The sequence below is a fragment of the Lissotriton vulgaris genome, chromosome 2_1, assembly GCF_964263255.1.
Source record: "Lissotriton vulgaris chromosome 2_1, aLisVul1.2, whole genome shotgun sequence".
Lineage (NCBI taxonomy): Eukaryota > Metazoa > Chordata > Amphibia > Caudata > Salamandridae > Lissotriton > Lissotriton vulgaris.
In genome coordinates, this window is record NC_141687.1 from 1,616,552,823 (window position 1) to 1,616,575,992 (window position 23,170).

At 48.7% G+C, this 23,170-nt stretch overlaps 1 protein-coding gene across 1 annotated transcript in view; it reads left to right on the top strand.

Moving 5' to 3' along the window:
- Positions 1-23,170, top strand: part of THEMIS2 (thymocyte selection associated family member 2) — a 302,824-nt gene that overhangs the window by 138,962 nt on the left and 140,692 nt on the right. The window contains exon 2 of the mRNA XM_086957488.1: positions 12,766-12,906. Within this exon, the coding sequence (XP_086813614.1) occupies positions 12,766-12,906 (141 nt within the window). The remainder of the gene's footprint in view (positions 1-12,765; positions 12,907-23,170) is intronic.

Here is a 23,170-nt window from a genome sequence, read left to right on the forward strand (position 1 = left end):
GTGATGGACCGAATGTGGATCAATGTCACACACTCACCCCAGTCCAAAGATCTGGGCCCAAATCCATCGTTTTTTTGCACTCCACACCACCCTGGGTTAGACAATGGCGATATGCAAATCAGCTCTGACCCTGTGCCCCATGGGAACAGTCCAGTCCGAACTACAAAAGCCATGTCCTTCCCAGAACGGAATCAAGCATCCGAGGACCGGACCGGTTTCGAGGTAACACCTCTCATCAGCCCGGCTAGCTTGACTCCAGTGGTGTGGAGTGCCTGGGACCCACGTCTGGGCATCCCCAGCGCACTTAGGGCGGAATATGCAAATACAACAGGTGATGGACCGAATGTGGATCAATGTCACACACTCACCCCAGTCCAAAGATCTGGGCCCAAATCCATCGTTTTTTTGCACTCCACACCACCCTGGGTTAGACAATGGCGATATGCAAATCAGCTCTGACCCTGTGCCCCATGGGAACAGTCCAGTCCGAACTACAAAAGCCATGTCCTTCCCAGAACGGAATCAAGCATCCGAGGACCGGACCGGTTTCGAGGTAACACCTCTCATCAGCCCGGCTAGCTTGACTCCAGTGGTGTGGAGTGCCTGGGACCCACGTCTGGGCATCCCCAGCGCACTTAGGGCGGAATATGCAAATACAACAGGTGATGGACCGAATGTGGATCAATGTCACACACTCACCCCAGTCCAAAGATCTGGGCCCAAATCCATCGTTTTTTTGCACTCCACACCACCCTGGGTTAGACAATGGCGATATGCAAATCAGCTCTGACCCTGTGCCCCATGGGAACAGTCCAGTCCGAACTACAAAAGCCATGTCCTTCCCAGAACGGAATCAAGCATCCGAGGACCGGACCGGTTTCGAGGTAACACCTCTCATCAGCCCGGCTAGCTTGACTCCAGTGGTGTGGAGTGCCTGGGACCCACGTCTGGGCATCCCCAGCGCACTTAGGGCGGAATATGCAAATACAACAGGTGATGGACCGAATGTGGATCAATGTCACACACTCACCCCAGTCCAAAGATCTGGGCCCAAATCCATCGTTTTTTTGCACTCCACACCACCCTGGGTTAGACAATGGCGATATGCAAATCAGCTCTGACCCTGTGCCCCATGGGAACAGTCCAGTCCGAACTACAAAAGCCATGTCCTTCCCAGAACGGAATCAAGCATCCGAGGACCGGACCGGTTTCGAGGTAACACCTCTCATCAGCCCGGCTAGCTTGACTCCAGTGGTGTGGAGTGCCTGGGACCCACGTCTGGGCATCCCCAGCGCACTTAGGGCGGAATATGCAAATACAACAGGTGATGGACCGAATGTGGATCAATGTCACACACTCACCCCAGTCCAAAGATCTGGGCCCAAATCCATCGTTTTTTTGCACTCCACACCACCCTGGGTTAGACAATGGCGATATGCAAATCAGCTCTGACCCTGTGCCCCATGGGAACAGTCCAGTCCGAACTACAAAAGCCATGTCCTTCCCAGAACGGAATCAAGCATCCGAGGACCGGACCGGTTTCGAGGTAACACCTCTCATCAGCCCGGCTAGCTTGACTCCAGTGGTGTGGAGTGCCTGGGACCCACGTCTGGGCATCCCCAGCGCACTTAGGGCGGAATATGCAAATACAACAGGTGATGGACCGAATGTGGATCAATGTCACACACTCACCCCAGTCCAAAGATCTGGGCCCAAATCCATTGTTTTTTTGCACTCCACACCACCCTGGGTTAGACAATGGCGATATGCAAATCAGCTCTGACCCTGTGCCCCATGGGAACAGTCCAGTCCGAACTACAAAAGCCATGTCCTTCCCAGAACGGAATCAAGCATCCGAGGACCGGACCGGTTTCGAGGTAACACCTCTCATCAGCCCGGCTAGCTTGACTCCAGTGGTGTGGAGTGCCTGGGACCCACGTCTGGGCATCCCCAGCGCACTTAGGGCGGAATATGCAAATACAACAGGTGATGGACCGAATGTGGATCAATGTCACACACTCACCCCAGTCCAAAGATCTGGGCCCAAATCCATCGTTTTTTTGCACTCCACACCACCCTGGGTTAGACAATGGCGATATGCAAATCAGCTCTGACCCTGTGCCCCATGGGAACAGTCCAGTCCGAACTACAAAAGCCATGTCCTTCCCAGAACGGAATCAAGCATCCGAGGACCGGACCGGTTTCGAGGTAACACCTCTCATCAGCCCGGCTAGCTTGACTCCAGTGGTGTGGAGTGCCTGGGACCCACGTCTGGGCATCCCCAGCGCACTTAGGGCGGAATATGCAAATACAACAGGTGATGGACCGAATGTGGATCAATGTCACACACTCACCCCAGTCCAAAGATCTGGGCCCAAATCCATCGTTTTTTTGCACTCCACACCACCCTGGGTTAGACAATGGCGATATGCAAATCAGCTCTGACCCTGTGCCCCATGGGAACAGTCCAGTCCGAACTACAAAAGCCATGTCCTTCCCAGAACGGAATCAAGCATCCGAGGACCGGACCGGTTTCGAGGTAACACCTCTCATCAGCCCGGCTAGCTTGACTCCAGTGGTGTGGAGTGCCTGGGACCCACGTCTGGGCATCCCCAGCGCACTTAGGGCGGAATATGCAAATACAACAGGTGATGGACCGAATGTGGATCAATGTCACACACTCACCCCAGTCCAAAGATCTGGGCCCAAATCCATCGTTTTTTTGCACTCCACACCACCCTGGGTTAGACAATGGCGATATGCAAATCAGCTCTGACCCTGTGCCCCATGGGAACAGTCCAGTCCGAACTACAAAAGCCATGTCCTTCCCAGAACGGAATCAAGCATCCGAGGACCGGACCGGTTTCGAGGTAACACCTCTCATCAGCCCGGCTAGCTTGACTCCAGTGGTGTGGAGTGCCTGGGACCCACGTCTGGGCATCCCCAGCGCACTTAGGGCGGAATATGCAAATACAACAGGTGATGGACCGAATGTGGATCAATGTCACACACTCACCCCAGTCCAAAGATCTGGGCCCAAATCCATCGTTTTTTTGCACTCCACACCACCCTGGGTTAGACAATGGCGATATGCAAATCAGCTCTGACCCTGTGCCCCATGGGAACAGTCCAGTCCGAACTACAAAAGCCATGTCCTTCCCAGAACGGAATCAAGCATCCGAGGACCGGACCGGTTTCGAGGTAACACCTCTCATCAGCCCGGCTAGCTTGACTCCAGTGGTGTGGAGTGCCTGGGACCCACGTCTGGGCATCCCCAGCGCACTTAGGGCGGAATATGCAAATACAACAGGTGATGGACCGAATGTGGATCAATGTCACACACTCACCCCAGTCCAAAGATCTGGGCCCAAATCCATCGTTTTTTTGCACTCCACACCACCCTGGGTTAGACAATGGCGATATGCAAATCAGCTCTGACCCTGTGCCCCATGGGAACAGTCCAGTCCGAACTACAAAAGCCATGTCCTTCCCAGAACGGAATCAAGCATCCGAGGACCGGACCGGTTTCGAGGTAACACCTCTCATCAGCCCGGCTAGCTTGACTCCAGTGGTGTGGAGTGCCTGGGACCCACGTCTGGGCATCCCCAGCGCACTTAGGGCGGAATATGCAAATACAACAGGTGATGGACCGAATGTGGATCAATGTCACACACTCACCCCAGTCCAAAGATCTGGGCCCAAATCCATCGTTTTTTTGCACTCCACACCACCCTGGGTTAGACAATGGCGATATGCAAATCAGCTCTGACCCTGTGCCCCATGGGAACAGTCCAGTCCGAACTACAAAAGCCATGTCCTTCCCAGAACGGAATCAAGCATCCGAGGACCGGACCGGTTTCGAGGTAACACCTCTCATCAGCCCGGCTAGCTTGACTCCAGTGGTGTGGAGTGCCTGGGACCCACGTCTGGGCATCCCCAGCGCACTTAGGGCGGAATATGCAAATACAACAGGTGATGGACCGAATGTGGATCAATGTCACACACTCACCCCAGTCCAAAGATCTGGGCCCAAATCCATCGTTTTTTTGCACTCCACACCACCCTGGGTTAGACAATGGCGATATGCAAATCAGCTCTGACCCTGTGCCCCATGGGAACAGTCCAGTCCGAACTACAAAAGCCATGTCCTTCCCAGAACGGAATCAAGCATCCGAGGACCGGACCGGTTTCGAGGTAACACCTCTCATCAGCCCGGCTAGCTTGACTCCAGTGGTGTGGAGTGCCTGGGACCCACGTCTGGGCATCCCCAGCGCACTTAGGGCGGAATATGCAAATACAACAGGTGATGGACCGAATGTGGATCAATGTCACACACTCACCCCAGTCCAAAGATCTGGGCCCAAATCCATCGTTTTTTTGCACTCCACACCACCCTGGGTTAGACAATGGCGATATGCAAATCAGCTCTGACCCTGTGCCCCATGGGAACAGTCCAGTCCGAACTACAAAAGCCATGTCCTTCCCAGAACGGAATCAAGCATCCGAGGACCGGACCGGTTTCGAGGTAACACCTCTCATCAGCCCGGCTAGCTTGACTCCAGTGGTGTGGAGTGCCTGGGACCCACGTCTGGGCATCCCCAGCGCACTTAGGGCGGAATATGCAAATACAACAGGTGATGGACCGAATGTGGATCAATGTCACACACTCACCCCAGTCCAAAGATCTGGGCCCAAATCCATCGTTTTTTTGCACTCCACACCACCCTGGGTTAGACAATGGCGATATGCAAATCAGCTCTGACCCTGTGCCCCATGGGAACAGTCCAGTCCGAACTACAAAAGCCATGTCCTTCCCAGAACGGAATCAAGCATCCGAGGACCGGACCGGTTTCGAGGTAACACCTCTCATCAGCCCGGCTAGCTTGACTCCAGTGGTGTGGAGTGCCTGGGACCCACGTCTGGGCATCCCCAGCGCACTTAGGGCGGAATATGCAAATACAACAGGTGATGGACCGAATGTGGATCAATGTCACACACTCACCCCAGTCCAAAGATCTGGGCCCAAATCCATCGTTTTTTGCACTCCACACCACCCTGGGTTAGACAATGGCGATATGCAAATCAGCTCTGACCCTGTGCCCCATGGGAACAGTCCAGTCCGAACTACAAAAGCCATGTCCTTCCCAGAACAAGCGCAAGCATACCGCACATGATCTTCAATAATGGCGGCAGCGTGCCTTTCTTTTCTTTGGTGGAGCAACTCGCCCAACTGTATACACACAGTTAAGTGGTCACCTAGGCCGCTGTCCCAAGCCTAGCACGAGTGGTTTCCTAGGTGCTACGTGCGATGGATGTCGGCCACCCTCGTGATTCCTCTAATTCGGGGTGCTTTAAGGTCACGTCATGCAGCAGACTGCTTTTAATCTCATTTAACTAGAATTCTCCAAATACTCCATGTTTTAAAGGCTGTGGCTCAGAGACTGCTTCCTGGCGTATGTCTGGAAGCAGCCCACAATTTGAAAAAGTCGCCACTGCAAGCTGCACATTTTTGTAACGCTAAAGTATTTTATTGTGTGCTATAATTGTTTTGGTTAAAAGATACAATTGTATTCATCCACGATTCGTTGTGACTCCAGCTCGAAATATATCTCCTTCTTGTGATACCAATTTTTCATGTTCCAGCATTCAAAGGGCTTTGCTAGGTTCATATAGTGTTTTCTATGTAATGTACTGTATAAATCCTGTCTTTTCCTTTTGTTTTTGACCATTGCCGAAACGGGTGGGTTGTTAATTTTGGCACAAGACATTCAGGATTTAAAGAGATCCTCGCTGGAAATACCTTAAGTCACTTTAACTGCTACTGAGCATTTCTAGTTTTTGCAGTAGGCGCACTACCAAGCATTGCTTCTATTAATTTCACTCTATTCACTAAGGGTGCAGTACCTTATGTGGCTAATAGAGGTCCCTTTGCAACTCCACAGGGACACCCGGTAACAGCCTGTTGTACTGCACCCTTTCCTTGCTTCTTGGATTTTCTTTTATTACTTATACTACTGCTGGGATACTTTTTGACAAAAAAAAATCTAACAAACATTATCATTTGCAAAACCAATAGCTCAAACTTTCCCTGATGTGAAACCTATTGCATTGCAAATGCCTGTTCCTGTTTATGAAAAACCTGGCATCCCAAAGAGGAACGAGGACTAATAACCCTCACACACTGAGGATAAAAACTCCCAGCACGTTAGGGTATTCATTTTTTGACTTCAACAACAAACTCCGCTTTGGGAGTTTGTTGTTTGAAGAACAAAAACCTTTGCTCTGTGACCGCATTGAACATTGTACCTGTGCAGCAACAATCAGTGCCTTCATTGGAGCCTCCGTGGTGGCAGCTCTGCTGAAGGGACGCAGGTCTCCGCCTGCCTTCCAGAGATCTATAAATATGGACACAGCCCCCGCCTTCCTTTAGAGCATTAGTCTCTTGTGCAACGGCCTTCTGTTTGGGGCACCGAAGTGAAAACGTTGCAGATTGCTCTCTTGGAAATACAGGAAGCAGAGAACTTCTTTTTATAGAAAAGGGCTGCTCATTTCACAATAGTCATCACTTTTTCTGTACCCATGCAAACCCCTCAGGGGACCGAAAATATCCTAATAAGGCAACAATGTTTACTTGGCTCCAACATTTATTCTTTTTTGCCACAAGTTAAGGTTGTTCAGTTTCTTCTGGGATGTGGATTGTGTAGTGAGGGTGTGTGGGTAGGCCTAAGTGACCAGCTATGGCCATGTGCGCAGGGGTGGTAGCGCGGAGCGTAAGCCAGTAAACCACACACTCGTCTCAGTCGGAAGTGACGTGCCCGAGCGCGCGTCCTTCTTTTATTGGACCCCGCAGGCCACGCCTGGCCCGCGGATGCGTGGATGCGTACGTGCGTCTGCTAGAGTGCTAACCGCACTACATCTCTACCCAACTCTAAACAAATTCAAAATGTTCAACAAACTGTTCATGAAAAGTTCGCAATAAGATGGTGGTACTTGCGTGCTCCACGGTTGCTGGATTCAGGGACTTAGTTGACAGACATAGTCATTGAGTCTTTGGTTGGGGCGAGGGTTGGGCCTCAGACTGTAGCGGGGTGTGCGGCCCGATCCTCGATCTCCGTTGTGGGCCTGACCCCGGACAGGGGTGGAGCAGGTGGGTGTTTCAAGTTCTGGTGCTGGGCCCCCAACGTCTGCTGAAGGACTGCTCACCGCTTCTGGTGCTGCTGCTCCGGGTGTTTCGGTGGTTTCCCCCTGGGCTCCGCCGCTTGCACTGCCGGCAGGAGAGATTATCTTGAACCAGGACGAGTTCCTTGACACTTCTTCTCCTTCTTTGTTGGCGGTCACCATGGTGCCCTTCGTGTTGGTGACTGTCCACGGCCCTGGTTCATAGAATGTCCGAAACTTTCCCCCTGGGCGTCGATTCTTAATAACAACCCGGTCTCCTCGGTGTAGCTGTCTTGGAGTGGCCTTGCGGCGGTAGCTCGTTCGCATGTTGTTCGTGCACCGACGTCTTTGCGCGCGTTCCTGCATCTCCTTCGTTTCCTTGTCTTCCAGCCTTGACCTCGGCGGCATGGGGAGGAAGTCCCTACGTTGGCCTTGAAACATTAAGGACCACGGGCTTCTCAGTGTGGTGCAATAGGGCGTTCCGCGGTATTGTCTTAGGAATTCATGCAGTCTCTGTTCGGGGTCGGCCTCTTCGACCACCGCGATCCTAAACATTTTATTAAGTGTTCGCATGAACCTCTCCACCTCCCCGTTAGCCTGTGGCCACTGGGGAGTGATGCGCCGATGGGTGATGCCTCGCGTTGTCATGAATGTGGCAAACTCCGCTCCCTGGAAGGGTGGGCCATTATCGCTTTTAAGTTCACCTGGCAGGCCGAATAAAGAGAACATCTTTTCTAATGCTGGCCCCACGTGTACGAAGGCCGTGGATGGTATTTTCTCCACAAGGGGGTATTTGGAATAAGAGTCTATGACTACCAGAGTATGTCCCTCTCCGGGGAAGCTCCCAAAGTCCACACTAACCTTTTCCCACGGAGCCGTGCATGCTTCCTCCGTGATGATGGGGACTGGCCGTTCCGGGTCGCTGGTTAACTGGTAGGACATGCAGTTCTTGACATACTCATCCACGGTGCTTTCCAGTGCGGGGAACCACACCTTCTCGCGCATGCGCGCCTTCATCTTGGTGACCCCTTGGTGACCCCCATGGGCAAGCTGGGTGGCCCGATGTCTGAGGCGCCTTGGTATTACTAGACGCGTTCCTCTTAATAGTATGCCTTCCTCCGTGGCGCTGAGCTCATGGCGGATCTGCCAATACTTTGTGAGGGCTGACTTGTCCGCCGCCGTCCAATTTGTGGGGGGTCGGAGGTAGTCCGTCCAGGACCCTTCTTGCACCGCTTGCAGTGACCGCATGTAGGGGTGGTCTTCCGCTGCTGCCTCCTTGATTTCCTCCAGAGTCATACACTGGGGGCAAGATGTGAGAGCCACCCAGTGGACATAGCCGTCACACTCCTCATCAGTAACTGCCGGTTCTCGGGGTAATGGATGCCGTGACAAGTAGTCGGCTGGGTTTTTGGCTCAAGGCCTGTAGATGACTTCCATATCGTATGTTTGGAGCTGGATCACCCATCTTTCGATGCGTGGCGGTGGATGAGGGGCAGTGCCCTTGAAGAGCGGCACCAAGGGTTGATGATCTGTGACCATAACAAACGATTGTCCGTGCAGGTAAAGGTGAAAGTGTCCACAGGCCCATTTAATGGCTAAAGCTTCGCGTTCTATCTGAGCATATCTTGCCTCAGTGGGAGTTAGCGCTTTGCTCGCGAATGCTAAGGCTGTCCATTTCCCTGGTTCATGTTCTTGTGTCAGAACTGCCCCAAGCCCTACGGGGCTGGCATCCACAATTACCTCGGTCCGCTTGGTTGGATCGAAGTATGAGAGGGTGGCGTTCTCTAGAAGTGCCTCCTTTATGCTCCGGAAAGCGTCTTGTTCTTTGGGGCCCCAAGCCCAGGCGGCATCTGCCTTCGTCAATGCTCGGAGAGGCTCGCTGCGTGTGGCCAGGCCTGGGATGAAACGGCCGCAGTACGTGGCCATTCCGAGGAAGCTCCTCACTTCCGTGGGCGATTGTGGTGCTGGGGCATCTTTGATGGACTTCGATTTCCGCGGGTCAATCTGGACCCCCTCCTGGTTAAATACATAACCGAAGAACTCAATCGAGGGCTGAAAGAACTGGCACTTCTCCTTGTGGAGTGTTGCTCCATGTGCACTTAGTCTCTTCAGCACATCACGCAGGTGCTTGTAGTGTTCGGAGGCCGTGGCGGAATGGATGAGGATATCGTCACTCACATTGAGAACCCCCGGCAGTCCAGATAGCAGCTCCCTGATGGTGTTCTGAAACACCTCAGCGGCCGAGGATATTCCGAAGTTGAAGCGCTTGTACCTCCGGAGGCCCAGGTGGGTGCTGAATGTGGTTATGAAGCGGCATTCCTCAGCGAGGGGCAGTTGGTGGTATCCCGCATTGAGGTCGATCTTGGAAAACCACTTCGAGCCATTCACATCTGCTATGATGTCATCCATCGTTGGGGTCAGGTGTCTCTCCCGCTTGATTGCAGCGTTCGGCAGTCTCATATCGATGCATAGCCGGACCTCGCCTGGCTGCTTGGGTTTTTCGACGATGACCATGGGCGACACCCACGGGGTGGGCCCTGTTACTTTTTCAATGACCCCCAATCTTTCGAGCTTCGCCAGTTCCTTCTCCACCAGCGGCCGCAGGTGAAATGGGATCCTTCGATGGCGGAGGGCGGTAGGGGTGACGGTTTTGTCGATGTGGAGCTTTATCGGTGCGCATTTGATGCACCCGAGACCCTTGAACAGCTCAGGGAAACGCTCCAGGAGTTCTTCTACCTGATGGTTCCGTATGTGGTTGGCGAAAGCAATTAATTTCAGGTCCTCCGCCGTGTGGCTGCTTATTAGCGTGTCAGCCTCTCGATCAATGATGTGGATTGTTGCGGTTACTTCCACTTCGTCGGCCCGTATGGGTATAACTATTTTCCCTTTCAGAGGAAGTGGGGTGTCTGCGCCATATGCAAATATCTTGGTCTTGGAGTTTAAGACTTCCGGGCGAGGGCGCAGCTTGTTGAATTCTTGTAGGCCCATAACGTTGACGGTGGCCCCCGTGTCGATAACGGCCTTCACTTCGCTCTCTCCTACTTGGATCACACAGGTCGGTTGTGGCCGTCGTCTGATCTTTAATTCCCTGGTAAAAGAAACTACATACGCCTCCTCCTCATCCTCTGAGTCCGATTCAACCTGCGATGTTGGCAGAAATGTATCTGTCCTACCCGGGGATGAGTCTGCTATGGATACTTGGCGAACCGCTTTGGTGGCTGCCCATGACTTCTGCGAGTTTGGGGGTTTGTTCCTCCTGCGGCAAACCGCTGCAAAATGATTTGGAATTCCGCAGCTCCCGCAGACTTGACCTTGGGCAGGACAGTCTCTGGCCGCATGGGGTTCGTGTCCACAGTATCCACACCGGCCCTGTGGTGCGTCTCGCCGGGCTCCCTTTCTTCCTGGGCCACGTGGCCGTGACCGTACAGCATCAGCCCGCTCACTCTTGGTCGTTTCCGGTTTGGCGGGAATTTTATGCAATGCTTGCTCCATGGCCGTGGCCCTGGCGTCTGAAAGTTCATGAGCTCTGGCCAGGACGAGGATGTCCTCTAGTGAGATCCCAGGTTTTCTTAGGATGTGGCCCCTCAGAGTTTTGTCCCGACACCCTTGTATTAGTTGGCGCCTGATAGCCTTGGGCTGGTCTTCGTCCGTGGAACTGGCCAGTTCCCGGACCCGAGTGTGGAATTGATCCATGGATTCGCCCTCACGTTGGCGGGCTTGCTCCAGCTTGAAGACCTCAAAGTCTACATTCAGTTGAGGGTCAAAGTGGTTGTTCAGGGCGGTGACTGCAGCAGCATACGTGGTTACCCCCGCCGAGTTGGGCAGGTGTTTGAAGAGTCGGAAGACTTCGTCCCCATCATAATGAAGGAGCAGTGACCGTTTCACCGCGTCGTCCGTTTCTCTTGTGACAACGAAGTAGTTTTCGAGTCTCTCCAGCCACACCTTCCACCGGGGTGATGCCGTAGATGGGTCACTCGCTTCGCTGAATGGCGGCAGCACTCCAGCAGCAGCGTGCTGGAACGGGATGTTGATGATCGGTGCCGCTGCCTCGTCCACCATGGCGGCGGTACCCGAATGCTGGCGGGTCGACGGGCTGAGGTGTTGTGGTGTCTGTATACACCTCGGCGTGCGTCTGGCACCACGTGTGCCTCGTCAGGCAGTATCGACTCCCTTCTCCGATGGTCGCTGATGTGGGCACACCGGAAGGATGGCACGTCGGTGTCCTCGCGGTAGGCACCGCGGGCTGGTGCGGGTGGTAGCACCCGACGAAAAGAACGAGGGTCGGTATCCCACCCTCGTCGCCAATGTAGTGAGGGTGTGTGGGTAGGCCTAAGTGACCAGCTATGGCCACGTGCGCAGGGGTGGTAGCGCGGAGCGTAAGCCAGTAAACCACACACTCGTCTCAGTCGGAAGTGACGTGCCCGAGCGCGCGTCCTTCTTTTATTGGACCCCGCAGGCCACGCCTGGCCCGCGGATGCGTGGATGCGTACGTGCGTCTGCTAGAGTGCTAACCGCACTACAGATTGGAATGTCGTTGTGCCAAGAAACAAAGATTGTATGTTATTCCCACAGCAATTCATTCACTAAAAACTACCTTGCCAGTTGTGCTACATGACCGTGGCATTTAAATAGCCCATATTTCTTTCTTTATGAATTTAGCAGTGTTGTATAGCGCAGCATATCACCTGCGCCACTTCAGGGCACAGGCAAGAGAAAAACCGATGACACTAGTTGCTCGTAGTACCTAAGAGTTAGATTCCAGCATATACATTCTTTTCAGAGGGCAAGAGTTTTTAGACCTGGCTTAAAGTGGTTCAGTCTCCCTAAGAGCAGGCACATTCCGGCAGAGTGCTGCCCTGGCTAAGCACTCCTTGGAGTCTGGTGGTGAGTGTTTTATGGGGAGGTCTGTGTGTCTAAGACTAGTACACACGGTTAGAAACTACCCACCAGTTCCAAGATGGGCCTGAAACCAGTGGACGCCATTAGATACCAGGTCAATATGCGAATAAAGCAAACAGACGTGTCTACACCTCAACAACCCGTTACAAACTGAACCGAAAAAAATAGATACTCTTTTACACAACCAGTTCCTAGATGTAAGTGAAAAAGTAAGACAGTCTAAGACACTAATAACCAGTCTTATAAGGTACTTGACACTAATAGATATCACCAACAGCAAGAACTACTCCTATGATGCATATGAAACCAATAGACACTGCTAGAATTAAAGTTCCAGGATGCAATTTACATACATGGTATTTTTCTTAATGAGAATCCATTCTGAACTATATACTGCAACCAAGATCCAGTTGGAATGATTTGTAATGGTGCCCGAACTTTCCAAGTGGAATGAATCATACCTTTAAATACTCTCTGGTGATTTGCTCCCAGAAATCTCTGTTTAAGATATGTGATTTGTTTTGCTTTGCTTTATTTGTATGTGTATTGGCTCTCCAGACCTTTGCAAAAGCCATTGCTGTTGATTCTTAATTGGGTCCTTTACATGGAGCTGTGTTTCCTTTCCATGCGACAGTATCGCTCGCTGTAGACACTTCTTCTCGATTACCAGTGGCCTGGTGAGGCTTACCTGCTCTTGCCTCTTTTTAGGTTCCATTTATGAACTCTCCGGCAATGAAGTGTCTTTGTCAACGGGCGACCTTGTGAAAATCATCAGCTTCAATCTGCAGAAGGTCCTCTGTGAAGATCACAGCTCTGCCACAACAGTGGATTTGCCACCAAACTTTGCAGGTACGTCTCAGCAGTGTGCAGCGGATAACTTATTTTTTTGTTTTAGTTTTATATTGGGTGAACTCGACTTGAAAGTATCAGAGCGCTTTACATGAGCAGTTGAATTACAGATGGACACATTCATTTGATAGGCACAGGGAGATTAAGTGATTTGCCCAGAATCACAGGATGTTGAGCGTCCCTGCTGAGACTCAAACCCAGTTCCCTAGCTTCCATGTAGACCGCTCTAGCCATTAGGCCACATCATCTTCATCTGATTTGAGCATTTGTTTATTTCCTACTGTATTATACCTTCAAAGAGGGGTCTTGACAGGTGAGAAGAAGCCAGCCCATCTGAGAAGGGTAGGGAGACACAGAAAGGTACATGCTCCTGGAATAATATGTCTACCACTAAAGTGCAGCCCAAAAAAACTGGGCACCACGAGGGTAATGATGGGCAGATTGAAAGGAGTTATGGAATGAGGCCAATTGCATGGCTAATGGTCATAACAGGCATTCGCCCCATTATTTTCTAGTAAATCTTAGGTTAATTTGTTGACATGTACACACGTTTAAAAAAATATATTCTTACATGTATTTAGTAGGTGCTATAGAAAACTAAACAAGACGAGGACATGAAGGCACTTGTTCATATTTCACTACAAATAAAGACATATCCCCTTATCATAAACCACAAACTAAAGACGGGTGCACCACACCTAGTGGCAGATTGAGAGGCTTGCTATGTAATGCCCTGTGTTGTAGGGCCATTGGAGCATGAGATTCTAGTGAGGCAACCGTTAGAACATGTCTTTAAATGTGCAAAGCTGCAGTATATTGATATCCCGTATCAGTGCTTGAGTCAGTGGCAGAGGGGCAAGAGGGACTCCCATTAGTAAGACAGTAGTACATTTCAGCTGCAAGTCAGCCTAAAGTCCACTAAGTGCTGACATTGCCAGCCTATATGATTTAGTCTTCGTCATTGTGGAATGTTCCTGTTAACGCGTCCCTGATTCCAGTTCAGGCTAGGCATGGTGTCACTGACTTCATTGGCAGGGTATGCTCAGACGTGAGTCCTTTGCTCACTTGGCCACTGGATTTAAGATAGCCAGGCTGATGAGGATTATGAATCCGAAACCGGTCCTCGGAAGCTTGTTTCCGGTCCAGGGAAGCCATGGCTTGGCAGTTCGGGCTGGACTGTTCTCATGAGGCATAGGGTCAGACTGATTTGCACACGGCCATGTCTGAACTGGGGTGGCTGAGTGAGCTAAAGAATGGTGATGGATTAAACCCAGATCAGTTGACTGGGGGGTGAGTGCTTGATTTGTTTAAACACTCCGTCCATCATCCCCTTTTGTATCATGTCACTGACACAGGTCCAGAGTCACATTATGGGCCTCCTTACCGCAAAGTAGGGAGGAGCTATTTCTGGTTGTTGAGAGACCAGTGTGTTTAGCTTACTCTTATACACTGATGGGTTTAGCCTTGCAAGTGGTGCACACTGATCTGAATAAGAAGTGTGTCCCGGCCTGCATTGCTGCCATTCTCAGCAGGGGGCCTGGTATGGGTCACTGCAGGGGATGGCCAGCACAGGCCCTAAACAACCTGCTCCTGCCACTCCACAAGTCCATCTATAAAAGTCTTGCCCCATGGCATGATCCGCACTGAAGCCACAGAGACACGCAGCGAGAAGAAGTAGATCCCTTTATTAACTTGCAGGTTCAGAAAAAACATAAAACTTGCATGACCAGCTACATTATCGCGGAGGAGCTCCTGAGAGAACTTCTGCTGACTTTCACCAGACCATCTGCTTCACCCTTTAGTCCTCTGGTTATTGCCACTCTTGTATGCAAACAGAAAGGGATACATTTACATGTGGGCCAATATGAGCAGAATACCAGGATGAGAAACATCAGTTAAATCGATGGGAGTAATGAGCCGCTCCAGATGTTTATGCAATGAAGGAGACATTGGGCATTCGGTTATAAAGACAGGGCATAAGACCACGGATAGATATCTAGTGAGAAGCCACTTGAGTTGTGACTTTTTTCCAAGGCCCCATCTTTACTTTCCTTGAATCTTAGAATGTTTAAGTGAAATACTATATTTTTTGTCACAGTCATCCTCACCTTCACTGTCCAAATATCTGTGCACTTTGAGATTTGCTTTAAGGGCTGTGATAGATATTTCTTCAATTGGAATATATTTGCACCGGGAGGATGGGCTTATTGGTAATATGAGGAATTTGTATACTTTTTTTAAGAGTGTCCATAGACTATTGCTGAAATCCCAGGTATTTTGCGACTTTTTAAATTTTCATCCCTTGAAGGGGGCAAAATTATTGTCAAGTTGTGCAATGTCTAAGGTTCCCTGAGTAGAGAATATCTTGTCTAGTACTTTTCGACTACTTTGGTTAAAGGACTGGGAACATCCAAGATGTCAGGAAACCCAAGTGATTTTGACTCTCTCTTTCCTAGAAATGGTTGAATGAAGTGCACAACCCTGGTCACATCGACCATGCCATCTGTCCCATAGCACGGCGCCATGAGTGAGGGACCTTTCACCTTCAACTCAAAGTTGAAGCCGAACCTCAATGGCCAGAAGCCATTGACAGTATTTAATAAGTGGAGAGTCCCACACCTTTGGTGTTTCCCATCATACTGGTATGCCAATCAAAGAAACACAATTAAATCTGCATATATATATAGACATGCATCTCCACAATACGGCCATTAAAAGGGAAGGCTATGCCAAGCCCACCGTCGGCAATCTGGCTAAGTAAGTAAATAGCACATGCTAGTTTTCTAAAGTTGATTTGAATACTGGGTATCACCATCTCCTCCTCAATCCAGAATCCTGATAGATAACAACCACCTTCTATACCCATATTCAGCTGCAAAGCCTCAAAGACTTCATTTCAAGTGCTGTGGAGGTGTTCCAGCACTGCATTTGTGAATTTATGTCTGAACTCTCAGGAATGACAAACATAAGGGATGACAACCTTGTACGGGCAAAAACAATCAACAAATACAACAAGAGACTTTGAACCACCATAAACATCTAAAAGACAGTGGTTTAACAGAACTAGGTGCACGATCAAGATGTCACATACGCACATTTTACCTGCAGCCTGGTGGAGTGGAGCCAGAGGATTGACACTAAATGAAGGTGGAAACCGGCAGCTTGCTGTGCGGGAACTGCCTCTGTTACTTACTGTTAATGCCCAAGTTCAGGGCTTCCTCTTCACAGTCTTTACTGGGTGAGATGGCGTCTCATAGACAGAAATAGTTTCTATCATAGTAAAACAACAAAAATAAACTACAAACATGGTTGAATTGTTCCACCTGCCACCTATTATATATAGAGGAATTTGTCATCCAATACTTCCTGTAAAATATCAAGCGAATATAACCATCTTAAAGATAACCTACTTTGTTTGCCACTGCAACCTTTTAAAGCAAGACTTTGACGAAGAAGACCTGAACTTGGAGCAGTGACGAATACCCATAAGTAAAATACACATTACCTCCTTGTCAGTCTTCCTCGCCCCAGTCCTTACTAAGTGAAATAGTGCCCAAGCAAAATAAGGAAGCAAACAGTTAAAACACTGTCTCAAAACTAAATCATGCTAGAAAGAGAAAACTTTATTGAAAAACCAAAGAAAATACTTAAACATTGTGCTGAACTGCATCCAAAACTCTCTCAGCAAAAGTTGTTGGCACAACAACATTGTTCCCACTAGCAGGTTATAATGATAAAAAATGTGTGGAGTGAGGCCTAAGTAGCCATCATGCAAATATCTTTCATGGAAGCTCGTTTCAGCATAACTCAGAAAGCTGATATACCCCTTGATGATCTTCCTTGACCCTTACCTGAGAAAGACATATCAGACGTTTCATAGGCCAAGATAATGGTCTTTTTCAGCCATCTACTTAACATGACAGAATATATATACACAATTTGGCCAGATACAACAATGACAAAAAGAGACCATACTTTCTTCAAAGATGCTATCCTTGAAACATAAATAGCCATAGAAATGAACAAATCAAGAGTATGGGAATGTTCTTCCTCTGGAGAAGGTAGATGCAGAAACAACATGGAAAGACCAAATCTTGCAAGACATTGAAATCTGATGGGAACAAAAAAAGGCTTTGGTCTCAAGATAACATTATCTGGAAAGAAACAAAGAAGAATTTCTAAATCAAGCAATGTCCCTATTTCTCCAATACTTCGACCTGAAAGAAATTTGAGGTCAAGTGACTAACATTTGAAAAATAGGAAACTGGAGAGCCTTCAACTCGCACGAACATAAAATACATTAAAAAAACACTAACCTGACTCACCACATCGCTCCCCTCCATTCTGCAGGCACAGGCTCCCAGAGTGCACTGCGGCAAATCCTGATGCTGCTTTCATGCTGCTGAAAGCAGTGTCAGCATTGGCCTGAATGCTGATGATTTGCACTCCCAGTTACACTGGGATCATATGCCTGCTCTCTTGGAAAATATTGCTTTTTCTGCATTTTGTCATTCATGCAGCATCACCTTCCCTATCAGCAAATTCAGAGGTAGCTAATCCGTCTCCTTTTGGTGGTATTGACTAAAAAAGTCTTCCTCTAGGGCCTGATCTGCTGCAGCAGGCCAAGTAAGAGTCTCCCTGGTGTGTTGCAAAACCTCTGAGGGTTCGGGACCCTGCACAGAACCACCATGGAACTCCCACAATTCTATGGCAAGACAAGAGTCTAGCATTATGTGTAAACCCTTTTATTCACCACTCTGAAGAGCAAACACAATAATATTAATGTTATTTTAATTAAGCTGCAATAAACGAATACAGTGAAAACAATCCACACTTATCCGTTCAGAGCACAAGACAAAAGGGAAGAAGATAGCGTGCAGGGTGCTTATAAGGAAGTGTGGAGTTCCCTTTATTATAGTTTGGAAACAGTGTTCTATAGTGGGGATATCACGTGCCATTCACTTTCACCCTTTGATCACCCTTCCTCCAGAAAGACACTTACAAATGAATGGTGTCCACTGCGTAGCTTTATTATTTGACCAAAACACCATTTTTATTGTTGTTAAAAGTCCCAACATTGACCATTTTATTTAATTCACACATAAATGATGCGCTACATACATATGCGCCACAGGTTACCATGTATCTACAATTCAGCATCTCTGGAGGCGTGTTGTACCAGCAAGACACAACACCACCCCCTTTTTTCAAGCACCGGCTACTAGGGTAGGGCCAGAGAGTCCAGGACCACCAGCAGGACGGCCCCCTCTCCCACCAGCCCAGAGCCGCCATGACTGCCTCCCTGCTGCAGAGTCATCCATTTTTTGCCCAAAAAATGTCCAATGAATGTGTAACCCACTGTGCTGTTTCACGTGCCTCTGGAGAGACCTAAATGGGTTTTCTGCACTTAACCCATACCGCTAAAATTATTCAAATGAAAATAGTAGCCTAACAAAGCAATTACAAGAGGTTAATGCAAAGAAATTATATTATGTATGTTACACAGCCGCCAAGACCTTACAGGCAGGCGACATTTTCCTTGGATAGTAGAAAGTTCATTTCTTTTATTCTACTTAACTGCGGAAAATTGCTTCGTGTCAATAGCCTGCCAGAACAGACACCTTTCAGTAGTTAATTTTATGGTTACCATGGTAGACGAGTTTGGATAACATTTCCCAGCTGCTTAATTGCCAAGAAGACCAAATGGATGTTTCCCCCTGCCCCCCCATAAAGATGTCAGTACTTCCGGTAATTGGGAGACCTTTACCAAAGCGAGTTTCTGCTGCCGACTTTTTATTGTATCTAAAACGCGTGCACCTTCAATATCGAATCTTGACCAAGATGACAGCAATAGATAGGCTATTACATGTTTGCCTTAATTGTTATGTGTAAATAAGAGCATTTTACCAGCATAGAAACTATTTATATAATGAGTCCTTTCAAATGCCGAGCATCTTTCATCATGGCTCATGAAACAAGGTTTAAAACAATAATTGCAATCGCTCGTGCTTTCTTAGCTTACCGCCGACGACCGAGGAAGATCTGAGTAAACTTCAAGACCCCACATGTACAGATGGATGCAGTGTAAAGAACGGGGTCAGATTCACCAAGCTGAAAAAAGTAATATCCCTATTCCTGGTTCAGGAACTGGCGGCAGACCACTAGCCATATAAAGGAATGATTCCTGCATCTATGCAAATAACAAGACACCGCAACTACTGAGACCATATCTTACCGATTCATTTTGTACTACTGAGGGCATCATCAGCCATTTAAAGTTTTTAATTGACTCCCTGGAGAACAAATAATCGTCTCTGAACAGGTTGAAGTAATTCGAACCCTGTCTCACAATGAAAAGTGGTGTTTTTTAACAAGTATTCAGTCCGAAAATCTAGCAACTGAGCACGCAAGGAACCCTTATTGGCCCATCCTTTCTTGTCCCCTGATATCTTTGACCCACAAGAGAAAAAAAGGTCCTGAGGAAGGTGGTTATCCACCGAAACGCGCGTCGACCAATCATGTGCGGGGGTCTTAAGTTCTCCTGAGACCCTTAAACCTGACAACCTGTGAACTTGTCAGTCCATACGTAGTTTCTCTCCCCTTTTTTCCCCTTTTGGTAGTGTAATTGTGGTATGCATGTGTGTATGTTTGCAAATTGAGTTGTGTATTTAAATATCAGGTGGCCATCTTAAAAATCAATCAATTTCTTTTGTGTATAAATAATTCCTTTTTTGTATTTCTGGTGTGTTATCAATAATGTGTGTCTTAATAACCCAAAAAAATGTTTTGAATTTTTTGAGTCTGTAAAATGTATTTATGATGAATTATGTAATTTGTATATGAGAAATTGAAATGAAAAAAACTTAAGCAAATGAAAATAAAAACTATGACAAAATAAACATGTTTATATAACTCTGTCACCTTTCTCAAAATTATTTGATGTATATTGCCTATAGATATATATGACCACTGAAGGAACAACTTTATAGAACAAGTTAATTTTATGGTTACCATGGTAGACGAGTTTGGATAACATTTCCCAGCTGCTTAATTGCCAAGAAGACCAAATGGATGTTTCCCCCTGGCCCCCCATAAAGATGTCAGTACTTCCGGTAATTGGGAGACCTTTACCAAAGCGAGTTTCTGCTGCCGACTTTTTATTGTATCTAAAACGCGTGCACCTTCAATATCGAATCTTGACCAAGATGACAGAAATAGATAGGCTATTACATGTTTGCCTTAATTGTTATGTGTAAATAAGAGCATTTTACCAGCATAGAAACTATTTATATAATGAGTCCTTTCAAATGCCGAGCATCTTTCATCATGGCTCATGAAACAAGGTTTAAAACAATAATTGCAATCGCTCGTGCTTTCTTAGCTGCCGAGCTCACGCTTCCCCTCGTGTTTTTGTTCATTCACGTGGCGGGTTGACCATGCACTGTAAACTGGACATGAAAGGAAGTTCAGCTCAAATAAGTCTCTTGCCAGTTTGATGACAGACTTTCATGGGTGCAGCCGGCCTGAATGTGCTTGGTGACAGACAACAATTTATCAATCAATCAACAATTTATGCTACGTTCCACTTGTGGGGCCCCCTCTGAGATTGTGTGATAATGCACCTCTGAACCGGGCATCCCCAGCTCACATTGTGTGAAATGGCGCTAAAAACAACCGCACCACAAAGGCACATCGTCACGCCCTCCGCAGCACACCAATGCAATCTTCTCTCTGGAGTCTGTCCTACCGGTACAGCGTGAGCAGCATGAAAAGAGCACACTTAATGAGGCACACATAGACAAACAACGAGTATAATACTAACATCAGCAGTTCAAGTCTACTCAGTCGCATGGAGCGCAGACTGTACAATGACTAGTACAGGCCTCCTCGAAGACCGGTAAGTACATAGACATAGCAACTGGAATAGTACGAACATTTCGTGTCTACTAAGAAAACGAAGGCACATTACTGACTGACCCATACCTTTATGCCCCTTTGACAGGTCTTGCACTGGCGAGCATTCTTCTCTATACACCGGCCCTGCACCTTTAGCTCGGCCACTAGCGATACTTACTGCCCCAGTGTCTCAATTGTCTCATGCTACACTCTCTTCCACACCATGCCACCCGCATGCACCCGCCATTGATTACGTCACCATGCCCCATGCAGTTGGTGTCTATTCGCGGGAAGCACAGCATACCTATAGGCTGAGTACCCCGTGGAGTATCACGTCCCGCCCCCCTGCGCCAATAATTAAACATGCTGTGCCCCTCCATCCAACTTCAGCGTGTTAGCATCCCAATTAATCACATGCCCCCGGAAACTGGTTAGCATGCCTGCCCGTGCACTGCCACATTGTCCTGCACCTGAGTATATCCAAGTGGTTGGCGAGCCCCTTTTCCATCCATTACTGCCCGCTAAGGCCCCCATCGCCGCAACTTTCTTAATGTATCAGTTCTGTTCCTATTGTGAAACGCTCTGACCCCTTCGGGTAACGTCCGCGCTACATAAAGACGCATAAATAAATGATAAATAAAACAACCCTATTCATTCACGCCCCCTCGCCAGTGCTCCTCACTTCCTTTGAAATTGAGCATTTTACCCCTCATCAGCCACCCGTGTCACCTGATCATCGAAAACCTCCCCTACCCACTGCAGGAGCGCGCAGTAACACGCCCCAATGCTATATCCTCCGGTGCCGTGCCGCTAGCTTCCTCGCGTGTCCCTGAGCATCCATAAGTGCCTCAGCCTGCCCATGCGACGCAGCGCGTCTAGACCGCCTCCATCCTCGTAAGTGCCTCGGTAATCACAACAGCCAAAATCACGCTGCCTCTCTGCACTGTATGCACCAACCACGCCTCCTTCGTGCTCGGCATTAAGGCTCCCCACCACGAAGGCAACGCTCTCCTGCCTCCCGGAGCCCTCCCCCTGCTGTGCTGCCACTGTGTGATGATCTTCTCGCCCCCCCCCCCCCCCCCCCTGGCCCTCATCAAAACTTCCGCCAGTGGTCCCCCTCTCCCCTCACTGAAGACTGCCGGTGCCCACCATGAAAGCAACGCGCCCCTTATCACAATGTCTTTTAACATTGCTCTACCAAAGCCATTTAAGCCCCTAGCAAACTGCTCGCACTCTTGCCCTCCCTGCAACGCTACGCGGCCTCTCACCTTGCGAATCGCCAGCTCTGCCGGGCCTATCCAACTGTTGCTCCGGCTGAGCCTTTCGGCAACCCCCAGAGGCGAGAGTCAAAGAGGGCTACTCCCTCGGGAGCCGCACTTTTAACACTTTCGAGGGAGGGATCGCAGACGCCCTTCCTGGCGTCTCACGTTACTTGCGACCCTCCCCATGACTAGACCTGGGGAAACGAAACCTCTCTTTCAGGCCCGGAATTCCCACTAAAGGCCCCCCTCCCCTAGGCGCGGGGGTGCCTCTCAATTCCGTATTCTTTACAGTGTTGCTGCTCTAAGTAGGTATTAACAGGACTTTTGCACAATGCAAGTTGTCTAGTCTTTGAAAAAATTCACAGTTGCTATATACTCCAGCCCTGAGAATTGGCATTCTGACTCTCATCCTCTTGGTAGCTGTTCTCATCTTCTGATTGTAGATGCTTCTCACATTCCGATGAAGCACTCTCACAAGGTTGTGTAGCGGCCTGTTATAAGCCCATTAGAGGTCAATGTATCCGGATGGCAGGAACCAGGACCATTCCGCAGTTTTGTGAGTGAGGCCCTGATCCTGGGGAAGAGCATGGAAGAGACTCTTCAGAAATGGGTCAGTTGAGAGATTGGGTTGTATGACGTAATCATGCATGTGTTTAGCACGCATGCCTTTAAAATGCCAGCATTGGAACAAACATGTCATTATGACGCATTCTTTTAGCACGCAAGTCGTTACGACTTGTCTTAGGAGGGCAATGGACTTTGGAATAGTATAATTTACTATTCCAATTCCAGTCTGCACAACAGTAGGGAAGGTGTTGGACTTAAAATCCAACAACACTCCACCATTGTGCCTCCTAAAGCAAGTAGTTGTAATGACTTGTGTGCTAAACGAATGCGTTGTAACAATGTGTTTGTTCTATTGCCGCGTTGTAAAGGCACAGTGTGATTCCGACTTCTTTATAAAAGATGTTTCCTGAGAGATTGATGTGATAGTCAATGTAACCCTACTTTGGTACGACAAACAAAAGTGCAGTCATACTGACTTGGTAGTGGAGACATCCCATCTACATGACTTAAGGTACAGCCTTAAAAAAAACATTGACAAA